This window comes from Paralichthys olivaceus, chromosome 8, assembly GCF_024713975.1.
Source record: "Paralichthys olivaceus isolate ysfri-2021 chromosome 8, ASM2471397v2, whole genome shotgun sequence".
Classification (NCBI taxonomy): domain Eukaryota; kingdom Metazoa; phylum Chordata; class Actinopteri; order Pleuronectiformes; family Paralichthyidae; genus Paralichthys; species Paralichthys olivaceus.
The window spans coordinates 184,161-201,624 of record NC_091100.1 but is presented as its reverse complement, the minus strand read 5'-3'; the positions used below and the strand labels follow the sequence as shown (position 1 = coordinate 201,624).

The window sequence follows — 17,464 nt, the reverse complement described above, 5'->3', positions numbered from 1 at the left end:
GTCTGGGTCATTTGATCACTTTGTTTGCACAAAATAAGAACAGATTTTTCCAGCAGAAGAAAAAGAAACATGGACTCGTCAGGTTTGTTAAATGGAGCTGAAACTAGTTTTTTCTTTAAAGGTTTCAGCTTTCATAAACTAAATATGGGGGGGCGATTATTTTGCACATCAACAAATAAATAAATAAAATAGATCATGAATTTAAAAGTCTGAAAATGTAAAACTTGTGTGTGTATTTGCAGAAGTTACATGAAGTGTATTATGGTCAGATATAAAGATTAATCACAGAAGTTTGAGGGAGAATAATTTGAATGGTCACATTACACACGTTTCCTTTCTCACCATGAGTTCTTGATATTAACTGATTATATTAACAGCACATGACTCTGCCCCTGTCTGAAATCATGCTCCTCCTGACTTCCACCAGGGGGCAGGAGAGATCCACTGAGTCTTCTGTCCTCCAGGAGTTAAAGTTTTAATAGATGACATTATTCCAGCATGTCGACTGCTTCGTTTCCCTTGGATCAAGTTTCTGTGAAACTTTTCTCTTTGTTCGTCCTGGAATTTAACTATATTTTATCTAATATATCTTTATATGTATATATTACTTATTATATATTGATCAATTAGCATTCAACATTCACATGTCACACACAGTCCTGTCATTGAGCTGCAGATGAATGTTCTGCCTTGTTGGAGTGTGTACTTGTATAGATTGTGTACATATATGTATATGTGTGTGTGTGTGTGTATATATGTGTGTATGTATATATATGTGTGTATATATGTGTGTATGTATATATATATATGTGTTATCAGGACATTTTCACTTGACGACAGTAAAATGTTCTAAGCGACTGATTTTAGATTTAGATTCAAAGTAAAAGTCAGATTCTCAGATTCTCAGACTGAACTTTCCTCTTCCTTTATTTTCGTGTTCTACATCAACACTCATCAGTCAAAATCACTGGTTCGTTCGTTAGTTTCAGATTTCATTTATTTGTTGATGTATTTTAATTCTGTCATTTATCTTCTTGAATATTACGATGAAGAACACGATGAGGAACACGATGGAGAACACGATGAGGAACACGATGGAGAACACGATGGAGAACACGATGAAGAAGAATACGATGAAGAAGAACATGATGAAGAACACGATGGAGAACACGATAAAGAAGAATACGATGAAGAACACGATGAAGAAGAACATGATGAAGAACACGATGGAGAAGATGATGAAGAACACGATGAGGAACACGATGGAGAACATGATGAAGAAGAACACGATGGAGAACACGATGAAGAAGAACACGATGAAGAAGAACACGATGGAGAAGACGATGAAGAAGAACACGATGAGGAACACGATGAAGAAGAACACGATGGAGAACACGATGAAGAAGAACACGAAGAAGAACACGATGAAGAAGAACACGATGAAGAAGAACACGATGAGGAACACGATGGAGAACACGATGAAGAAGAACACGATGAAGAAGAACACAATGGAGAACACGGTGATCAAGAACACGATGGAGAAGACGATGAAGAAGAACACGATGAGGAACACGATGGAGAACACGATGAAGAAGACGATGAAGAAGACGATGAAGAAGAACACGATGAGGAACACGATGGAGAACACGATGGAGAAGAACACGATGAGGAACACGATGGAGAACACGATGAAGAAGAACACGATGAAGAAGACGATGAAGAATAACACGATGGAGAACACGATGAAGAAGAACACGATGGAGAACACGATGAAGAAGAACACGATGGAGAAGAACACGATGAAGAAGAACACGATGAGGAACACGATGGAGAACACGATGAAGAAGAACACGATGGAGAAGAACACGATGAAGAAGAACACGATGAGGAACACGATGGAGAAGAACACGATGAAGAAGACGATGAAGAATAACACGATGGAGAACACGATGAAGAAGAACACGATGGAGAACACGATGAAGAAGAACACGATGGAGAAGAACACGATGAAGAAGAACACGATGAGGAACACGATGGAGAACACGATGAAGAAGAACACGTTGGAGAAGAACACGATGGAGAACACGATGAAGAAGAACACGATGGAGAACACGTTGGAGAAGAACACGATGAAGAAGAACACGATGAGGAACACGATGGAGAACACGATGGAGAAGAACACGTTGGAGAAGAACACGATGAAGAACACATGAGCCTGAGTATTAATTTGTTCTAAAGACGACACATCCTCCAGGAATGAAGCAAAAGTCTCTCTGAACTAATCTAACCCTAAACACATAAGTCAAGTTTAGGTTTAAGTCAGCAGGAACTCTGGTTTAGGTTAATCTCCAGGAAATCAATGTAATGTCTCCCTGTCTGTCTCTGTCTCTGATTTAATGTCCTCCTGTTTGGTGACAGCTTCAGTGTTGAAGAGTGAGAGGCCATGACAGGTGTGGAAACATTTATCTTCATCGTCCGGGAGGTGAAGCGCCACAATCGTGTCGTCAGTCCGTCAGGTTTTCGATCCTCCATCTTTGTCCCCTCCCTCTTTGTCTCCTCCTGTTTCACCTCTTCCTCCCGTTTGATGACGAGCTGCACCTGAGCAACAGGATCCATCTGAGAGAAGGAGGGCCGTCGCTTCACATGGTGTCAGATCTCGGCCATATTGAATCCGAGTGGGAACGGCAGTGTTGGTTTCAGTCCTTCCTTCAATAGTGGAGGGACAATGGGAGCGGGACAGACGAGAGGCCCCGGGATCACCGTGGTTACGCAGAGGCAAGACAGACGGAGCATTGAAGAGGACGAGACTCCGTCAGGAACCAGCGCCGTCTGAAGCGAGAGGCTCAGGTTCAGAGAGAGAAGAGAAACGGCTGATGGTCGGTAACAGGAGACAGGAAGCTTTTGTGGATCGTGCAGCGTCTTTATATCCTGGAACAAACTGCTGCAGTGAGTCCAATCACATGACCTCAAAGAAGCTCGGCATCATGGGACATCAAACTGACTTTTGACCTGATGCTGATGACACACAGATGTGGCATAGAAACAATCCTGTTCTGAGATTAACGTCCAATCACGTCCAACCGAACACGCTACCAAACATCTATGAATCTATGAGACAACTAATTGAATATATATTTAATATCTTCCTTCAACACGAAGTTCAGACCTGTGGAAGGTGAAGGTGTGAGTTCCACAGTTTAGTGGTTCTCTTCTTCTTCTCTTCCTGTGATTGTCCTCAGGTGAAAACAGAAACGTGTGAGTGAACAGATGCAGGAAATCCAGAATAAACAGAGGATGTGAGTTTCACAGCTACCGTTCATCGTCAATGAGTGAGGTCATCGTCCGAACAGGAAGCGCCAGAGTACTTTTTACGAGTTTACTCATCAGCTGCTGTGATTAAATAAATTTGGCACAAATCAAAACCACATTTCCCATCAGGCCTTTTGCTCTCTGTCCCTCGTCGTTATTAAGAAAAAGAACTTTCTGTTCTCGTAGCTTCTTCTCTCAGGAGAAAGTTCAACCTCGGTTTGTGGCAGGAGAACAGCGCCCTCTACCTGCTGGGTGCAGGATTTCTGTTCAGAATCGAAGCCTCCAGACGTCGCTTGTTTGCGAGATATCGAAAAGTTGAAACGCCTTCATGAGTTTGAGATAATTAACCCTGAGTTTCCTCATCGTCACGCTGTCCTATGAATAGCTCACAACTGCGTTAAACGTTAACTCCTGCAGGTCAACAGTGACCAACATCAAACTGCCGCCACGTTCTCTGGAAATCTGTCGAATGCATTCAAACCTTGACCTGCATAAAAGGCGTTTACCCATAAGCCCCTGCTGTTGGCCTTGGCCCTGGTGTGAGCACAGTGTTTACAGTGGTGATCCGTGATGAGACGCTGCATGAATTGAAATGATGTTTAGTAAATATATATATATATATATATATATATATATATAATGCATTTACATTTTAAATTATACATTTAAAAGCAGCAGTGGAAGTTTTAAATGTGACACTTTTCAATGGAAAGATTTTACAGCGCTACAGTTTCCATGGAGACTGTTGGTCAAGAACAGGAATCACAAATAAACAATCCGAATCCTAATATACATGATCTCAAGGCTCTTTACAGAGAAGGTGAAGAGCTTCAAATCTTATTGACATAGAGAAACCAACAGTTCCCACAAGAACAACTGTGGGAACGGTTGTCGAAGGATGAGTTATCAGTCCACACAAAGACATCAGTCGTACAAATCCGATGGGAACTTTGTGGATAACATTTCAAAGCTCATCTGTTGCTGATAGAAGAAGAGATTCTCCAGGAATATAATAAAATGATGGAGTAAAGGTATAAATTGAATCAGCAGATAAAAACAACTCTTTTGTTTCCTCTTGGTTTGTCCATGAAATTCAAACTTCTGTTCTTTCCTTCAAGGAGCAAATCATTTGTTCTTGACTCTGACATTTGTTTTCGCACAGCGAGCTGCTGCCAAGCTCCTCCCAGGCTCCTCCCACTTGAGCGGCCCCTGATCCTGAGCCAAGAGGAAGAGGAAGTGAGTTTAGGTCAGAGGTCATCCACGAGTCCACATCCTCCTTTTAAAAATACTCTGCATCAATAAAACTCAAAACAAGATGTATGATTGAAACAGAACGGATTTCATTTGATTTGATCAAACACAAGGTTTCCACATGATTGTAATTATTTTATGTGTGGATGTTTGTCCTGATGGTGGCGCTGTAAGGAGCTTTCACCAACAATAAAAAGCAGATTTCATTTCATTAATTCACCCATGTCTCCACCTCCTCATATATATATATATATATATTTATTTTATAAAATAAAATATATATATATATTTTATAAAATAAAATAAATATATATATATATATATATATATATTTATTTTATAAAAATAAAATAAATAAAAAAGGGGAGGCAGTAGCTCAGTTCAGAGAGACTTGGCTTGGGAACCAGAGGGTGGTCGGTTCAAGTCCAGCATGGACAGAAGTTGGAAAGGTGCTAGTTCACCTCCTTGAGCAAGGCACCAAACCCCCCAATTGCTCCCCGGGTCGCCTTCATGGCTGCCCACTGTTCCGTGTGGTCACTGTGTGGATTGTGTTCCATGTTTGTTCCGTGTGCTCTGTTCACACGGATGGGTTACATACAGAGGTCAAATTTCCCCATGTTTGCATGTTGTATGTTTGCATGTTGTATGTTTGCATGTTGTATGTTTGCATGTTGTATGTTTGCATGTTGTGTGTGGGACCATAAAGAGGAATCTTAATATGAAGCCAAAATATCTCCGATACAAACGCTGCCATCTTGTGGTGATGACATAATTTACAGTCAAAGTCAGAGTCTCTCTCTCTCTGTCTGTCTCTCTCTCTCTTTGTCTCTCTCTGTGTCTCTCTCTCTCTGTCTGTCTCTGTGTCTCTGTCTCTCTCTGTGTCTCTCTCTCTCTGTCTGTCTCTGTGTCTCTGTCTCTCTCTCTCTCTGTGTGTCTCTCTCTCTCTGTGTCTCTCTCTCTCTGTCTGTCTCTGTGTCTCTGTCTCTCTCTCTGTCTCTCTCTCTGTCTGTCTCTCTGTCTGTCTCACTGAGTCAGGAGTTGCACAATAGCTGAGCTGTATAATCACATAACACCGGCTTATCTGTCTCGCCAAGGGCACCCAGTGCACTCTGACTCACTGTGTGTGTGTGTGTGTGTGTGTGTGTGTGTGTGTGTGTGTGTGTGTGTGTGTGTGTGTGTGTGTGTGTGTGTGTGTGTGTGTGTGTGTGTGTGTTGTCAGAGTGAGACTCAGTTTGTCTGTCTCCTCCTTCACTCCTGTATAAAGTCTAAGTCCAGGTGAAGTGAGGACACAGCAGAGCGTCCTCCACTGATCCACTGAGGGAGTGGGGGGGTGATGAGCTTCTAACACGTGACACAAACATGAAGAAACATAAACAAATGTCTCTGGAGACAAAGTGCTGACACACACGTAGAAGACAGACGAAGACGTGAAGACAGTTTGTAGTGATGAGAGCTGACCTGGTGTCAGGTGATGTAAACATGATCACATGATCACTTCCTGTCTGTCACTCCACCTCTCACCTGAAGAAGGAGGAGGACTTTCAGAATAGTGGGTGAGAGGTGATCACTCCTCAGCTGGAGACTTCAGCAGTTTGTCTCAGTTCAGAGTCTCTGAGGCTCCCACTGTTGTTACACATCAAGATCAACCCTTCGTCTCCGCCCTTTTAAATCGTCTGCGGTCTGGAAACATTTTCCTGACAAGAGGAGTTGGCTCCGAGCTGCTGGACGACTTCGCTCTGCCATCGTCATGTCCGCTCGGTAACGAGGTCAATTCCCAGGAACAGATCTGCTCCTCCCATCTGCTTTTCAAGCTTCTCTTATTTTAAAAATATTTCTGTCGTCCAGGGAGCTGTAGCTCCGCCCCACTGTCTCATGGGCTGATTTGGAAACGCAGGTTGAACTCAGAGCCTTGTCCTCCATGTTTGTCCCCCGTCTGTCCCCCTTAATAAACACACACACAGCCATCATGGCTGCAGATGTTGCACATCTGGCTCCAGAGGTGAGTAATTACCACCCCCCACCCCCTCATCTCTCTCTCTCTCTCTCTCTCTTTGGCACGAAGCTGGGCCGAACGATTAAGAGCTGTAGAGCTCAGAGAGAGAGAGGGGGCGGGGTCCAGGGTCTGGCGGTGGTCCAGTCTGAATTGAGGCCTCTGGCAGAACAAAGCTGTGTTCAACACCACCGCCGCTCGCGCTTGGCAGCCGCCACGTTTTCCCAGCAGCCCTTGCCTTGGCAGCTGGCCGACCTTCTCCTGCAGGCCTGCAAAGAGGATTAGGAGGGGGGGGGGGGGGGGTCGGGAGGCCGGAGGAAAAAGAGAGCCTTGTTGTTTCTCTCTTGTCTCCTCACTTTGCACTCAGTGACATCAGCGCCACTGCAACGCGTCCAAAAGTGAAAGAGTTTATTTGACTTGGCCGTCCAATTTTATAAACGCAGCCGCATGTCAGTGTTGTTATTTTGTTTGTTGTGGATTCCATTTTCTGAACATCTGTCTCCAACAATGAACACAATTCAGTGTCTGTTCCTGCTGTGCTCATCCATTTGAGGCGGCGCTGGGTTTCACTAGGTTTAAATAGTCACCTGAACTTCTCATCAGTGAATTCACTCACGAGAATTGAATTGACTGTAGCCCCGGACGATTTGGATTCATTGAGCAAACAAAGACACCGAGTGACCACGACTACAGCTGCTCCGCTCCTCCACCGCTACAAAGTCCTGCTGCCAGTGACAGTCCCACTGTGGAGGGAGAAGCTTCAGTGAAGGGTCTGAACCTGGGTCTGAACCTGAGTCTGAACCTGGGTCTGAACCTGGGTCTGAACCTGAGTCTGAACCTGGGTCTGAACCTGAGTCTGAACCTGAGTCTGAACCTGAGTCTGAACCCGGGTCTGAACCTGAGTCTGAACCTGAGTCTGAACCTGAGTCTGAACCTGGGACTGAACATGGGTCAGAATTCTGGACTCCCCTGAAAGCCAGTAACTCAAACCTGCATGTATGTCAGAGCACTCACACTGTGAACAGCTGTGCAGATGTTTGGTCTGGTTCACGTTCTATGAGTCTAACAATAGACCATGATTCTAACCCACGAGTCCAGGAAGAAGCTTCTTAAAATGAGAAACAGCTCTGAAACACAACAGGAAGGAAGCATTAGCACCGTCTCAGTAAACAGGGAGTGGTTGGTTACCATCCTGACATCCCGGTTACGTGGAGATGAAAGTCGCAGCTTCTGTTTACCGTCCACAGGAAACACATGTGGTTACCCAGCAGTCCCTGATCGAACTGTCCCAACAGGAAACTAACAAGTGACAAATTCACACAATTTCACGTTGGTTCGGAAAACGATTCCTCAGAGATGAGTCGTGTTGGACTCAACAGAACTTACTGAGCTTCATCAGCTGATTCATCTGAGAGCTCAACAGATAACACGTCAACAGGAGGAGCAGAAGTCTGACATGTTTAATTCAACAAGCAATCGACACGTCAGACTTTGATAGTCAGAGCAAACACAGCTGTCAGTCAAACGTCCAGATGTTGAGCTGTACGAACAGGAAGCCATGGGAAGGGGGTGGGTCTTAATAATTGAACAAATATCTTCGCAGCGTTGCCTTTGATGTGTTTGATCTTTAAACAGAGCTCAGAGCTGTAGGGACACATGATGCATTCAGGGCCAAAAATAATCCAGGCTTCAGTTTTAACTCGACTGAATCAGAGGCAATTGACACCCATCCAATCTGTCATAATTCATCTCTCTTCACCTTATAATATTTGCACTACTTTTGTATTGGTATTTTTTTTTTAATATTCTATTTTTATTTTTTATTTTTGTAAATTCAGAGCATGTCTAGAGGAGAGCCTGGGACTAAAGCTTTTCATTGCCAGCAACTGCTAAATGTAATTGTTGTGCATATGACAATAAAACCCTTGAACCTTGAGGTTCATCATCATGTAGCATCATCATCATCATGTAGCATCATAGATGTTTTTCTTCAGTAGAATAAAACAAAAGTGACTTAATTTCTATGCTGAATCTAAAGCCAGTGACACTCATCATCTAACGACGTGGGGCATGTTCAAGAAATTAATCAAAGTTTTTAAGTTTTTAAGTATTTTATGTCAAATCCAAATCACATGACTAACATATTCCCCATTACACTCTTGTTAAGATCTCTGCGACAAACTGTGATCAGTGAATATGAGACTATACAAATAAAAATGTTTATTCTAGTTTCATAAGTTCAAACATGGTTTTGCTGTGATTTATTGTCATCCAGTAAATGTAGATTTCAATTTGATTATCAAATCTCATTTAAATACATGTGATCTGTATATCTTGCTTGTTATTTTATATTGATTGTTTAAAACTTTGAATAAAGCACAACATGGGTATATTGACACACATATACCCATTGTATGTTTTTCATTTTAGCATTTTTATGTAAAGGACTTTAAGCTGCATCCCACATTAAAGTTTCCATATTAAATATGTATTATTATTATTTTATTATTATTATTATATGATACTATTATATACTTTCTATTATTGTATTATATGATTATATTATTGCATTGTTATTATTGTATTATATGATTATCATCAGAAAGCACTGAACACTATGCTTGGAAACTAATCCTCTGTTTGTTTCGTCATCAGTTTTTAATAAAAACGTTTTATATATTATATATTATTTTTTCTTCCTGTTTTCCAGACGTGAACTTCTCTTCTCATCTTTTGAACGACACTGATGTTCAGACGGAGTGATACCTCACCTCCATCCACGCATACAGAGACGATCTTCGTCAGGCACTTGGAGCATGCGCCCGCGGGCTCGTGGAGGGACCTGAGCACGAGCCCTGTGACGTCACGGGCTCCGGTCAGAGCGCGCGGGGCTCCGGTGTGTGTGTGACGCGTGTCTCCGGTGCTACTGCTCGTTTCTTCCCCGCAGAGACGCGAGGAGGCCGGCGGGCATTTGTCAGAGTCCCGCTGTGTGGAGACAACATGTCGGCCTCCAGGAGACAGGCGTGTTTCCTGTGCGACCTGCCCCGGATGCCCTGGGCCCTGATCTGGGACTTCACCGAGCCCGTGTGCCGCGGCTGCGTCAACTACGAGGGCGCGGACCGGGTCGAGTTCGTCATCGACACCGCCCGGCAGCTGAAGCGGGCTCACGGCCTCCAGGACGGCCGCTCCCCGGGTCCGGGGAAGCCCCAGCACGCCGGGAAGGACATCAACCACTCGGCAGGAGACTCCGGCTCCCGTCCCCCGCAGCCTCTGGACCGCTACCCGCTGTCTGACCGGCCTCCGCGGCTGGGAGCGGAGTACCAGGCGGGCAGGTCGGCGAACGGCCTCCCGGTGCCGAACGGATTTCCGAAACCGGACGAGCCTCCCGAGCTGAACCGTCAAAGCCCGAACCCCCGCCGGACCAGCACGGTTCCTCCCAGCCTGGTGCCTCTGGTGAACGGAGTCATTCCCACCGGCCATCCGCTCAACGGCCGCCCGGCTCACATGGCTCTGCCCGGGGCTCTGGTGGCGCACGGCCCCGGGGAGCACGGGAAGCGACCCGAGGAGCCGAGAGACAAACACCGGCCGGACATGTCCGACATGTCGGACAAGGAGTGGACGGGCAAAGGTAGAACCGTGCGGGACCTGATGGCGCTACACACGTTCGATAGCCGGTTGAAGAAGGAGCAGGCCGCCATGCACAGGCTGATGGGATATGAACCCGGGGCCGCAAAGACAGGTACGATGTTTGAGGAATACCGAACTCACGTAAGACACCACGTCAAACCACGTGTCTGCAGCGGACACGCTCATCTCGTGCACGAGTTTTGACACTGGACACGTGTTTGAATTACTGTTTGTTTAGTGTGTGTGTGTGTTGTTCAGTGTGTGTGTGTTGTTGTTGTTCAGTGTGTGTGTGTGTGTGTTGTTCAGTGTGTGTGTTTGTGTGTGTGAGTTGTTGTTGTTCAGTGTGTGTGTGTTGTTTAGTGTGTGTGTGTGTTGTTCAGTGTGTGTGTGTTTGTGTGTGTGAGTTGTTGTTGTTCAGTGTGTGTGTGTGTGTGTGTGAGTTGTTGTTGTTGTTCAGTGTGTGTGTGTTGTTCAGTGTGTGTGTGTGAGTTGTTGTTGTTCAGTGTGTGTGTGTGTGTGTTGTTCAGTGTGTGTGTGTTGTTCAGTGTGTGTTTGTGTGTGTGTGTTGTTCAGTGTGTGTGTTTGTGTGTGAGTTGTTGTTGTTCAGTGTGTGTTTGTGTGTGTGTGTTGTTCAGTGTGTTTGTGTGTGTGAGTTGTTGTTGTTCAGTGTGTGTTTGTGTGTGTGTGTTGTTCAGTGTGTTTGTGTGTGTGAGTTGTTCAGTGTGTGTGTGTTTGTGTTTGAGAGTTGTTGTTGTTCAGTGTGTGTGTGTGTGTTGTTCAGTGTGTGTGTGTTGTTTAGTGTGTGTGTGTGTTGTTTAGTGTGTGTGTGTGTTGTTCAGTGTGTTTGTGTTTGAGAGTTGTTGTTGTTGTGTGTGTTTGTGTGTTGTTTAGTGTGTGTGTGTTGTTCAGTGTGTGTGTGTTGTTTAGTGTGTGTGTGTTGTTCAGTGTGTGTGTGTTGTTTAGTGTGTGTGTGTTGTTTAGTGTGTGTTGTTCAGTGTGTGTGTGTGTGTTGTTCAGTGTGTGTGTGTTGTTTAGTGTGTGTGTGTTGTTCAGTGTGTGTGTGTTGTTTAGTGTGTGTGTGTTGTTCAGTGTGTGTGTGTTGTTTAGTGTGTGTTGTTCAGTGTGTGTGTGTGTGTTGTTCACAGTGTGTGCAGTGGTTGTGTAACCCTCTTTCTTCCTCTTCCTCAGACAGGGGGAAGCACCCTCGGAGCCTGAAGAGGAAGGCGTCCCCGGAGCCGGACGGTGAAGGCGGCGCCCTGAAGATGAACGGTGGCGAGCTGTGGCTCCCGGCGCACTCTGAGGTCCTGAAGATGCCCCTGGTCGCTCTGCCAGGGTTCTCATCTGCTCCCCCCTCCACCATCTCCCCCAACTCCCGCACCACACCCCCTGAGGCTGCCACAGCCCAGAACGGTCAGTCCCCCATGGCGGCGCTCATCCTCGCCACTGACAATGCTGGAGGCACAGGCTCACCCAAGGATGCCAATCAGGTACACTCCACTACGTCGGGCGTACGGCGGAACAGCGGTAGCCCCCTGTCGCCGTCCTCTGCCTCTCAGAGGAGACTGGCCCAGAGGGAGGGGCCTCTGAACGCCAACCCCTCTGCTCCACACACTCCTGGTAGCATGGAGCCCCACGCGCTGGCTCCGCAGAGCATTCCGGACTCTTCAGTGGCGCCCGGCAGCGTGGCGCTGTGCTGCACCCTGTGCCATGAGCGGCTGGAGGACACCCACTTTGTCCAGTGCCCGTCGGTGCCCTCGCACAAGTTCTGCTTCCCCTGCTCCCGGGAGAGCATCAAGCAGCAGGGCGCCACCGGCGAGGTGTACTGCCCCAGCGGCGAGCGTTGCCCGCTGGTCGGCTCCAATGTACCCTGGGCCTTTATGCAGGGGGAAATAGCCACCATCTTGGCCGGGGACATAAAGGTAAAGAAGGAGAGGGACCCGTAAAATGTGCACCGGCTGATTCCCTTGAACTTTTCCCTTTTTATAATCTGACTACGGCAACAACAGCAGGACACAAACACTCGAGTGTCAGTCCTCCGCAGACGGACGTGTACATATCGGACAAAGGGAAGCGTGTACTTCGTAAACATGGCTGTATCATTTTTAGATTTTTCTTTTTCAGTACGTTTTGTTTCTATAGAAGATGAAGGTATGTACTCGTCCTAACACTCGACCATCACACGTGTTCAGTCTGTATTTACATCCGGAGACAGCGGAACATGTAGAATGTGACGAGCAAAAATAAATAAAAAAGAAAGAAACAAGATTCTGGTTCACGTCTAATTCAGTCAGAGGAGGTGGAGGAGAGAGAGGGAGGGGGTGGAGGACAGAGAGGGAGGAGGTGGAGGAGAGAGAGGGAGGAGAGAGAGGGAGGGGGTGGAGGAGAGAGAGGGAGGATGTGGAGGAGAGAGAGGGAGAGGGTGGAGGAGAGAGGGAGCGGGAGGAGGTGGATGAGAGGGAGGGAGGAGGTGGAGGAGAGAGGGAGGAGGTGGAGGAAAGAGGGGGAGGAGGTGGAGGAGAGAGGGAGGAGGTGGAGGAGAGAGGGAGGAGAGAGGGAGGAGGTGGAGGAGAGAGGGAGGAGGTGGAGGAGAGAGGGAGGAGGTGGAGGAGAGAGGGAGGAGGTGGAGGAGAGCTGTCTTGTGGCAGCAGATGAAGGGCTAACGGTCACCATGGCAACATGGTGCATGTGGTGTTGTTGCCATGGCGTCAGAATGCCTGTGAGTCTGATGTAGATTGTTTTGATGACTCACACCTGACGTCGCCCCCCCCCCCCCCCTTTTTTTTTTTTTTTGTTGTCACCATCAGAAGAAAATGACACAAGAAGAAGGAGGGGCCTTCCTTCAGAGTGGGGGGGTAAGAAATGCCTTGCTCAGGGGTCACATGCTCGTCTGTCACACCCCCTCACTCTTCTTCGGTCTCCTCCCCCTCTGCTGCAATAACACGCCCCTCTTCAAGGTCGATCATGGAGTGACACACTTGTGTTTGTACAGCTTCTTTGTGAGGACCAGTTGGAGCCTTTAACCTATGAGGACATTTTGGTCAAAGTGAGGACATTTTGGCCGCTCCTCAGTTTGTGACCCCCCCTTTAATGGAATGTTTTGAGGTTTTAGGGTTAGAATTAGGTTTACAGTAGGTTAAGGGTTAAAGGTAAAGGGTTAGGTTAAGGGTTAAAGGTAAAGGGTTAAAGGTAAAGGGTTAAGGGTTAGGCATTAGTTGGATGGGTTAGAGAATGCATTATGCTCTAACCCACTAAGACAGCTGTACAAACGTGTGTGTGTGTGTGGCGCCCTCTCTTTCAGCCATGTGGAGAAAACGTTTCCAGATTCAGGGTTTGGGTCAAACAGATTCATGTTTCAGTAAAAACTTAATATAAAATATTTTAATTATTGAAAATGAATCGTGTTTAACGAAATCTTTCTTGTCTTTTTCTTCTGAGGCTTCATTCTGAAACAATGTTTTCAAACTAAAACCTCTTTCCACACAAGTGTTTTTGGCTCCATATCAGATTTCGTCCTCGTTCACACTCACACGCCTGAAGACAGTAACGTGTTAGTAATAGTAACGTGTTCACTGACGTGCACTGTGCGTGTGTGTGGCCCCGGGAACTGTTGCAGATTGTTCAACATCTCTTCTCCTCCACATGTAAACAGCTGTATCTCAGTAAAACCCAGAAGTGAACAACAGTAACACTGGTTCTCCGTGTTGTGTTCTGGGAGCTGACGCTGGCGGTTGGAGTCATGATGAGGTCATGTGACAGGAACTTAACAGTGAAAACTACGTCCTGACAGAAAAGATCCAAGCAGTAAGAGGTCGTGAGCGTCATCGTTTCCAAACATCTCAGTTTCTGTTCGTCCGCAGTTAAACTCAGCTCCAGAGTTTTCAAACTTCTCTGCTGGAAGTCGTGAGTTTTCAAATGAAAAGTTAGAAGTGTGGGTGGAGCCTGAAAATCTTTGGATTGTTCAGATAAAATCACTCTGGACATTTACAGATGAGACATTTTCTTTCTAAAAGCTGTGGATGAATCTCAAACATGATAAAAACACCAGTTATTAGAGGCTGGAACACTCCGCCAGGCGTTACCATAGCAACAGTGAGCTGAAACGTATTCGCGTGGAGCCTGAATGAAACAAAGCTCAGTGTCGTGATGTTTAAGGTTTTCAAAGTTTGATGTTCATCATTCAAATACATGAAGAATCAGTGTGACTTTATCTGAAATAAAAGTTTTGACCTTGAAACTGATCATTTGACGAAACAGCTGAAGGTTGTGTTGCTGTTTCCTGTTTCATCATCAGAGGACGAAGAAGAGAGCGACGGTTCAAATCTCTGGAAAAGACACATCCGTCTGAAGGTTGAGGTGCAGTGACGTGTTTTAAACGTGTCTGGGGGCCACCAGGGGCCCTCGGAGGGGCCCCACGTCAGAGGTGCTTTAACATACAGGTTATCATGGAGAGAAGAAGAATGACTTCCTCTTAAACAGATAAAACTTGAATGAGTTTTTCCTCTATCTGTTCAGCTGTGCCTCCTCCTCCACGGTGGCGGACATGGTGGCGTGCACGGTGGCGCGCACATGGCGTTTCACAGGGTCAAACCCAGCAGCTGCGCTCTATAATTAGCCGTGAGGCTTCTGTGCCATTAATCCGTGAACTCATTCAGCACCAAGAAAGGAACCGAGTTGACTCTTTATCTGGTCACGCAGCCGAGGCCCAAATATAGCAGCTTCAGCTCTGTTGCCTGGATATCGCTGCTGGAAGGTAAACAGGGGACGCTGGATTTACTACGTCAGCGAGCTGGCAGGAAGTAAAGGCCACGACGGGGGGTGGGTAACCTGAGAGCAGCATCTGTCCCACTTGAATTAATCTGATCATATCAGAGCCCCAGCATCAGACCTGTGACACCAATACTTCATCTGACTCTTCACTGACTTTCCTCTGCAACGAAACAGGAAATCAGTTTTCTTGTTTGTCCATCATGAAGATCTTTAGATCTTTACAAAGAAATGTGCAGAAATGATTATTATTAGAATTATTATTAGAAATGGGGGAAATCACATGTGAGTGATTATTGTTCTGTTTCCTCGACAGCTTCACATGTTCTCATCTTTTTCCCAAGACTAAAAAATAGAATCAAAATATCCACTGCTGCTCTAAAAACAGCCTGAGCCACAGCAACATCTGGTTCTCAGCCATGATTCATTCTCCCGCCTCCTCCTCCTCCTCCCCCTCCTCCCCCTCCTCCTCCTCCTCCTCCCCCTCCCCCTCGGTCGAGGTCGGGGATGGATCGGGTTTTGTGGGAAGGAGGAAAAAGTCTCTGGTGTCAGTCACAGCCTCATGGAAAGTTACCCCTGAGGCCAGGATATGTTTAGATGATGGCGGCGGGGGAGGACGGGGAGTGCATATTTGTGAGAGGGGAGGTCTGAGTCCGGGAACTCGGCCAATGGAAAGAGGAGCGAGCGAACAGAGGAAGAGGTGGAAACACTCAAGGCTGTAAAAGAGGAAAATCGAATTCCTCTAAAATACAGAAGTGTCTCGTTAACTATTGTTTCATTAGTTATATATTGGTTATAGTTCAAATGACTGACATGATCCTGACATGTTCCTGATGTGATCCTAACATGTTCCTGACATGATCCTGACATGATCCTGATGTGATTCTGACATGATCCTGACATGTTCCTGTTGTGATCCTAACATGTTCCTGACATGATCCTGACATGATCCTGATGTGATCCTGACATGATCCTGACATGTTCCTGACATGATCCTGACATGGTCCTGACATGGTCCTGACATGATCCTAACGTGATCCTGACATGTTCCTGACATGATCCTGACATGTTCCTGACATGGTCCTGATGTGATCCTGACATGATCCTGATGTGATCCTAACATGTTCCTGACATGATCTTAACATGTTCCTGACATGATCCTGACATGATCCTGATGTGATCCTGACATGATCCTGACATGTTCCTGATGTGATCCTAACATGTTCCTGACATGATCCTGACATGATCCTGATGTGATCCTAACATGTTCCTGACATGATCTTAACATGTTCCTGACATGATCCTGACATGATCCTGATGTGATCCTGACATGATCCTGACATGTTCCTGATGTGATCCTAACATGTTCCTGACATGATCCTGACATGATCCTGACATGTTCCTGATGTGATCCTAACATGTTCCTGACATGATCCTGACATGATCCTGACATGTTCCTGATATGATCCTGACATGGTCCTGACATGACCCTGACGTGATTCTGACATGTTCCTGACATGATCCTGACATGTTCCTGACATGATCCTGACATGTTCCTGACGTGTTCCTGACGTGTTCCTGACATGTTCCTGATGTGTTCCTGGCATAATCCTGACATGTTCCTGACATGTTCCCGACGTGTTCCTGACAGGCTCCTGACGTGTTCCTGACATGATCCTGACATGTTCCTGACGTGTTCCTGACGTGTTCCTGACATGTTCCTGACATGTTCCTGATGTGTTCCTGACGTGTTCCTGGCATAATCCTGACATGTTCCTGACATGTTCCTGACATGTTCCCGACGTGTTCCTGACGTAATCCTGACAGGCTCCTGACGTGTTCCTGACATGATCCTGACATGTTCCTGACGTGTTCCTGACGTGTTCCAGTTGTGTTCCTGACGTGTTCCTGACGTGTTCCAGTTGTGTTCCTGACGTGCTCCTGACGTGTTCCAGTTGTGTTCCTGACGTGTTCCTGACGTGTTCCAGTTGTGTTCCTGACGTGCTCCTGACAGGCTCCTGACGTGTTCCTGACATGATCCTGACATGATCCTGACATGTTCCTGATGTGTTCCTGACGTGTTCCTGACGTGCTACTGTGACGTGCTACTGATGTGTTCCTGATGTGTTCCTGACGTGAGAACAAATGTCTGAGTCAGTGTTTCTGGACATTGTTAGGTTTGACCTCTGAGACACATTATTTCTCGCTCACACACAAAGTGGATCATCAGCAGCTGAAAAGACGGAGGAGACCAAACCTGGAGACAAGGGACCACGTGACCTTCAGGGGACATGTTCACTGCTCGTTGCTCAGGAACAGAAGAACTTGAATGTTTGTTAGAATCAAGTCTTAAAGTTTCACCTGTCGGTTAATGATCGTTCTCCAAACCTCAACCTTTTTCTTTCGTGTCTGTTTATTTTTCTCTCTGTGAAATCGTTAGAATTCCCACCGATGGTTTTTGACTCTTTAATGATTCTGTATCTTGAAATTCATTCAAAATGTTAAGAGTTGAAATGAGACGAA

General features: G+C 46.1%; 1 protein-coding gene across 1 annotated transcript; it reads left to right on the top strand.

The window, feature by feature from the left end:
* The first annotated feature begins 8,001 nt into the window (after window positions 1–8,001).
* On the top strand, window positions 8,002–12,442 carry irf2bp2b (interferon regulatory factor 2 binding protein 2b). The gene is made up of 2 exons (XM_069529588.1): window positions 8,002–10,289; window positions 11,366–12,442. Exons 1-2 carry the CDS (start codon window positions 9,551–9,553, stop codon window positions 12,118–12,120), a joined length of 1,494 nt encoding a protein of 497 aa, XP_069385689.1. The 5' UTR covers window positions 8,002–9,550; the 3' UTR covers window positions 12,121–12,442.
* The last annotated feature ends 5,022 nt before the right edge of the window (window positions 12,443–17,464 follow it).

Bases quoted from the DNA above. Each gene is read 5' to 3' on its own strand.
- irf2bp2b (XM_069529588.1), top strand. From the start codon at position 9,551: ATGTCGGCCTCCAGGAGACAGGCGTGTTTCCTGTGCGACCTGCCCCGG. The intron at 10,290-11,365 runs GTACGATGTTTG...CCTCTTCCTCAG, and splicing joins ACCCGGGGCCGCAAAGACAG to ACAGGGGGAAGCACCCTCGG.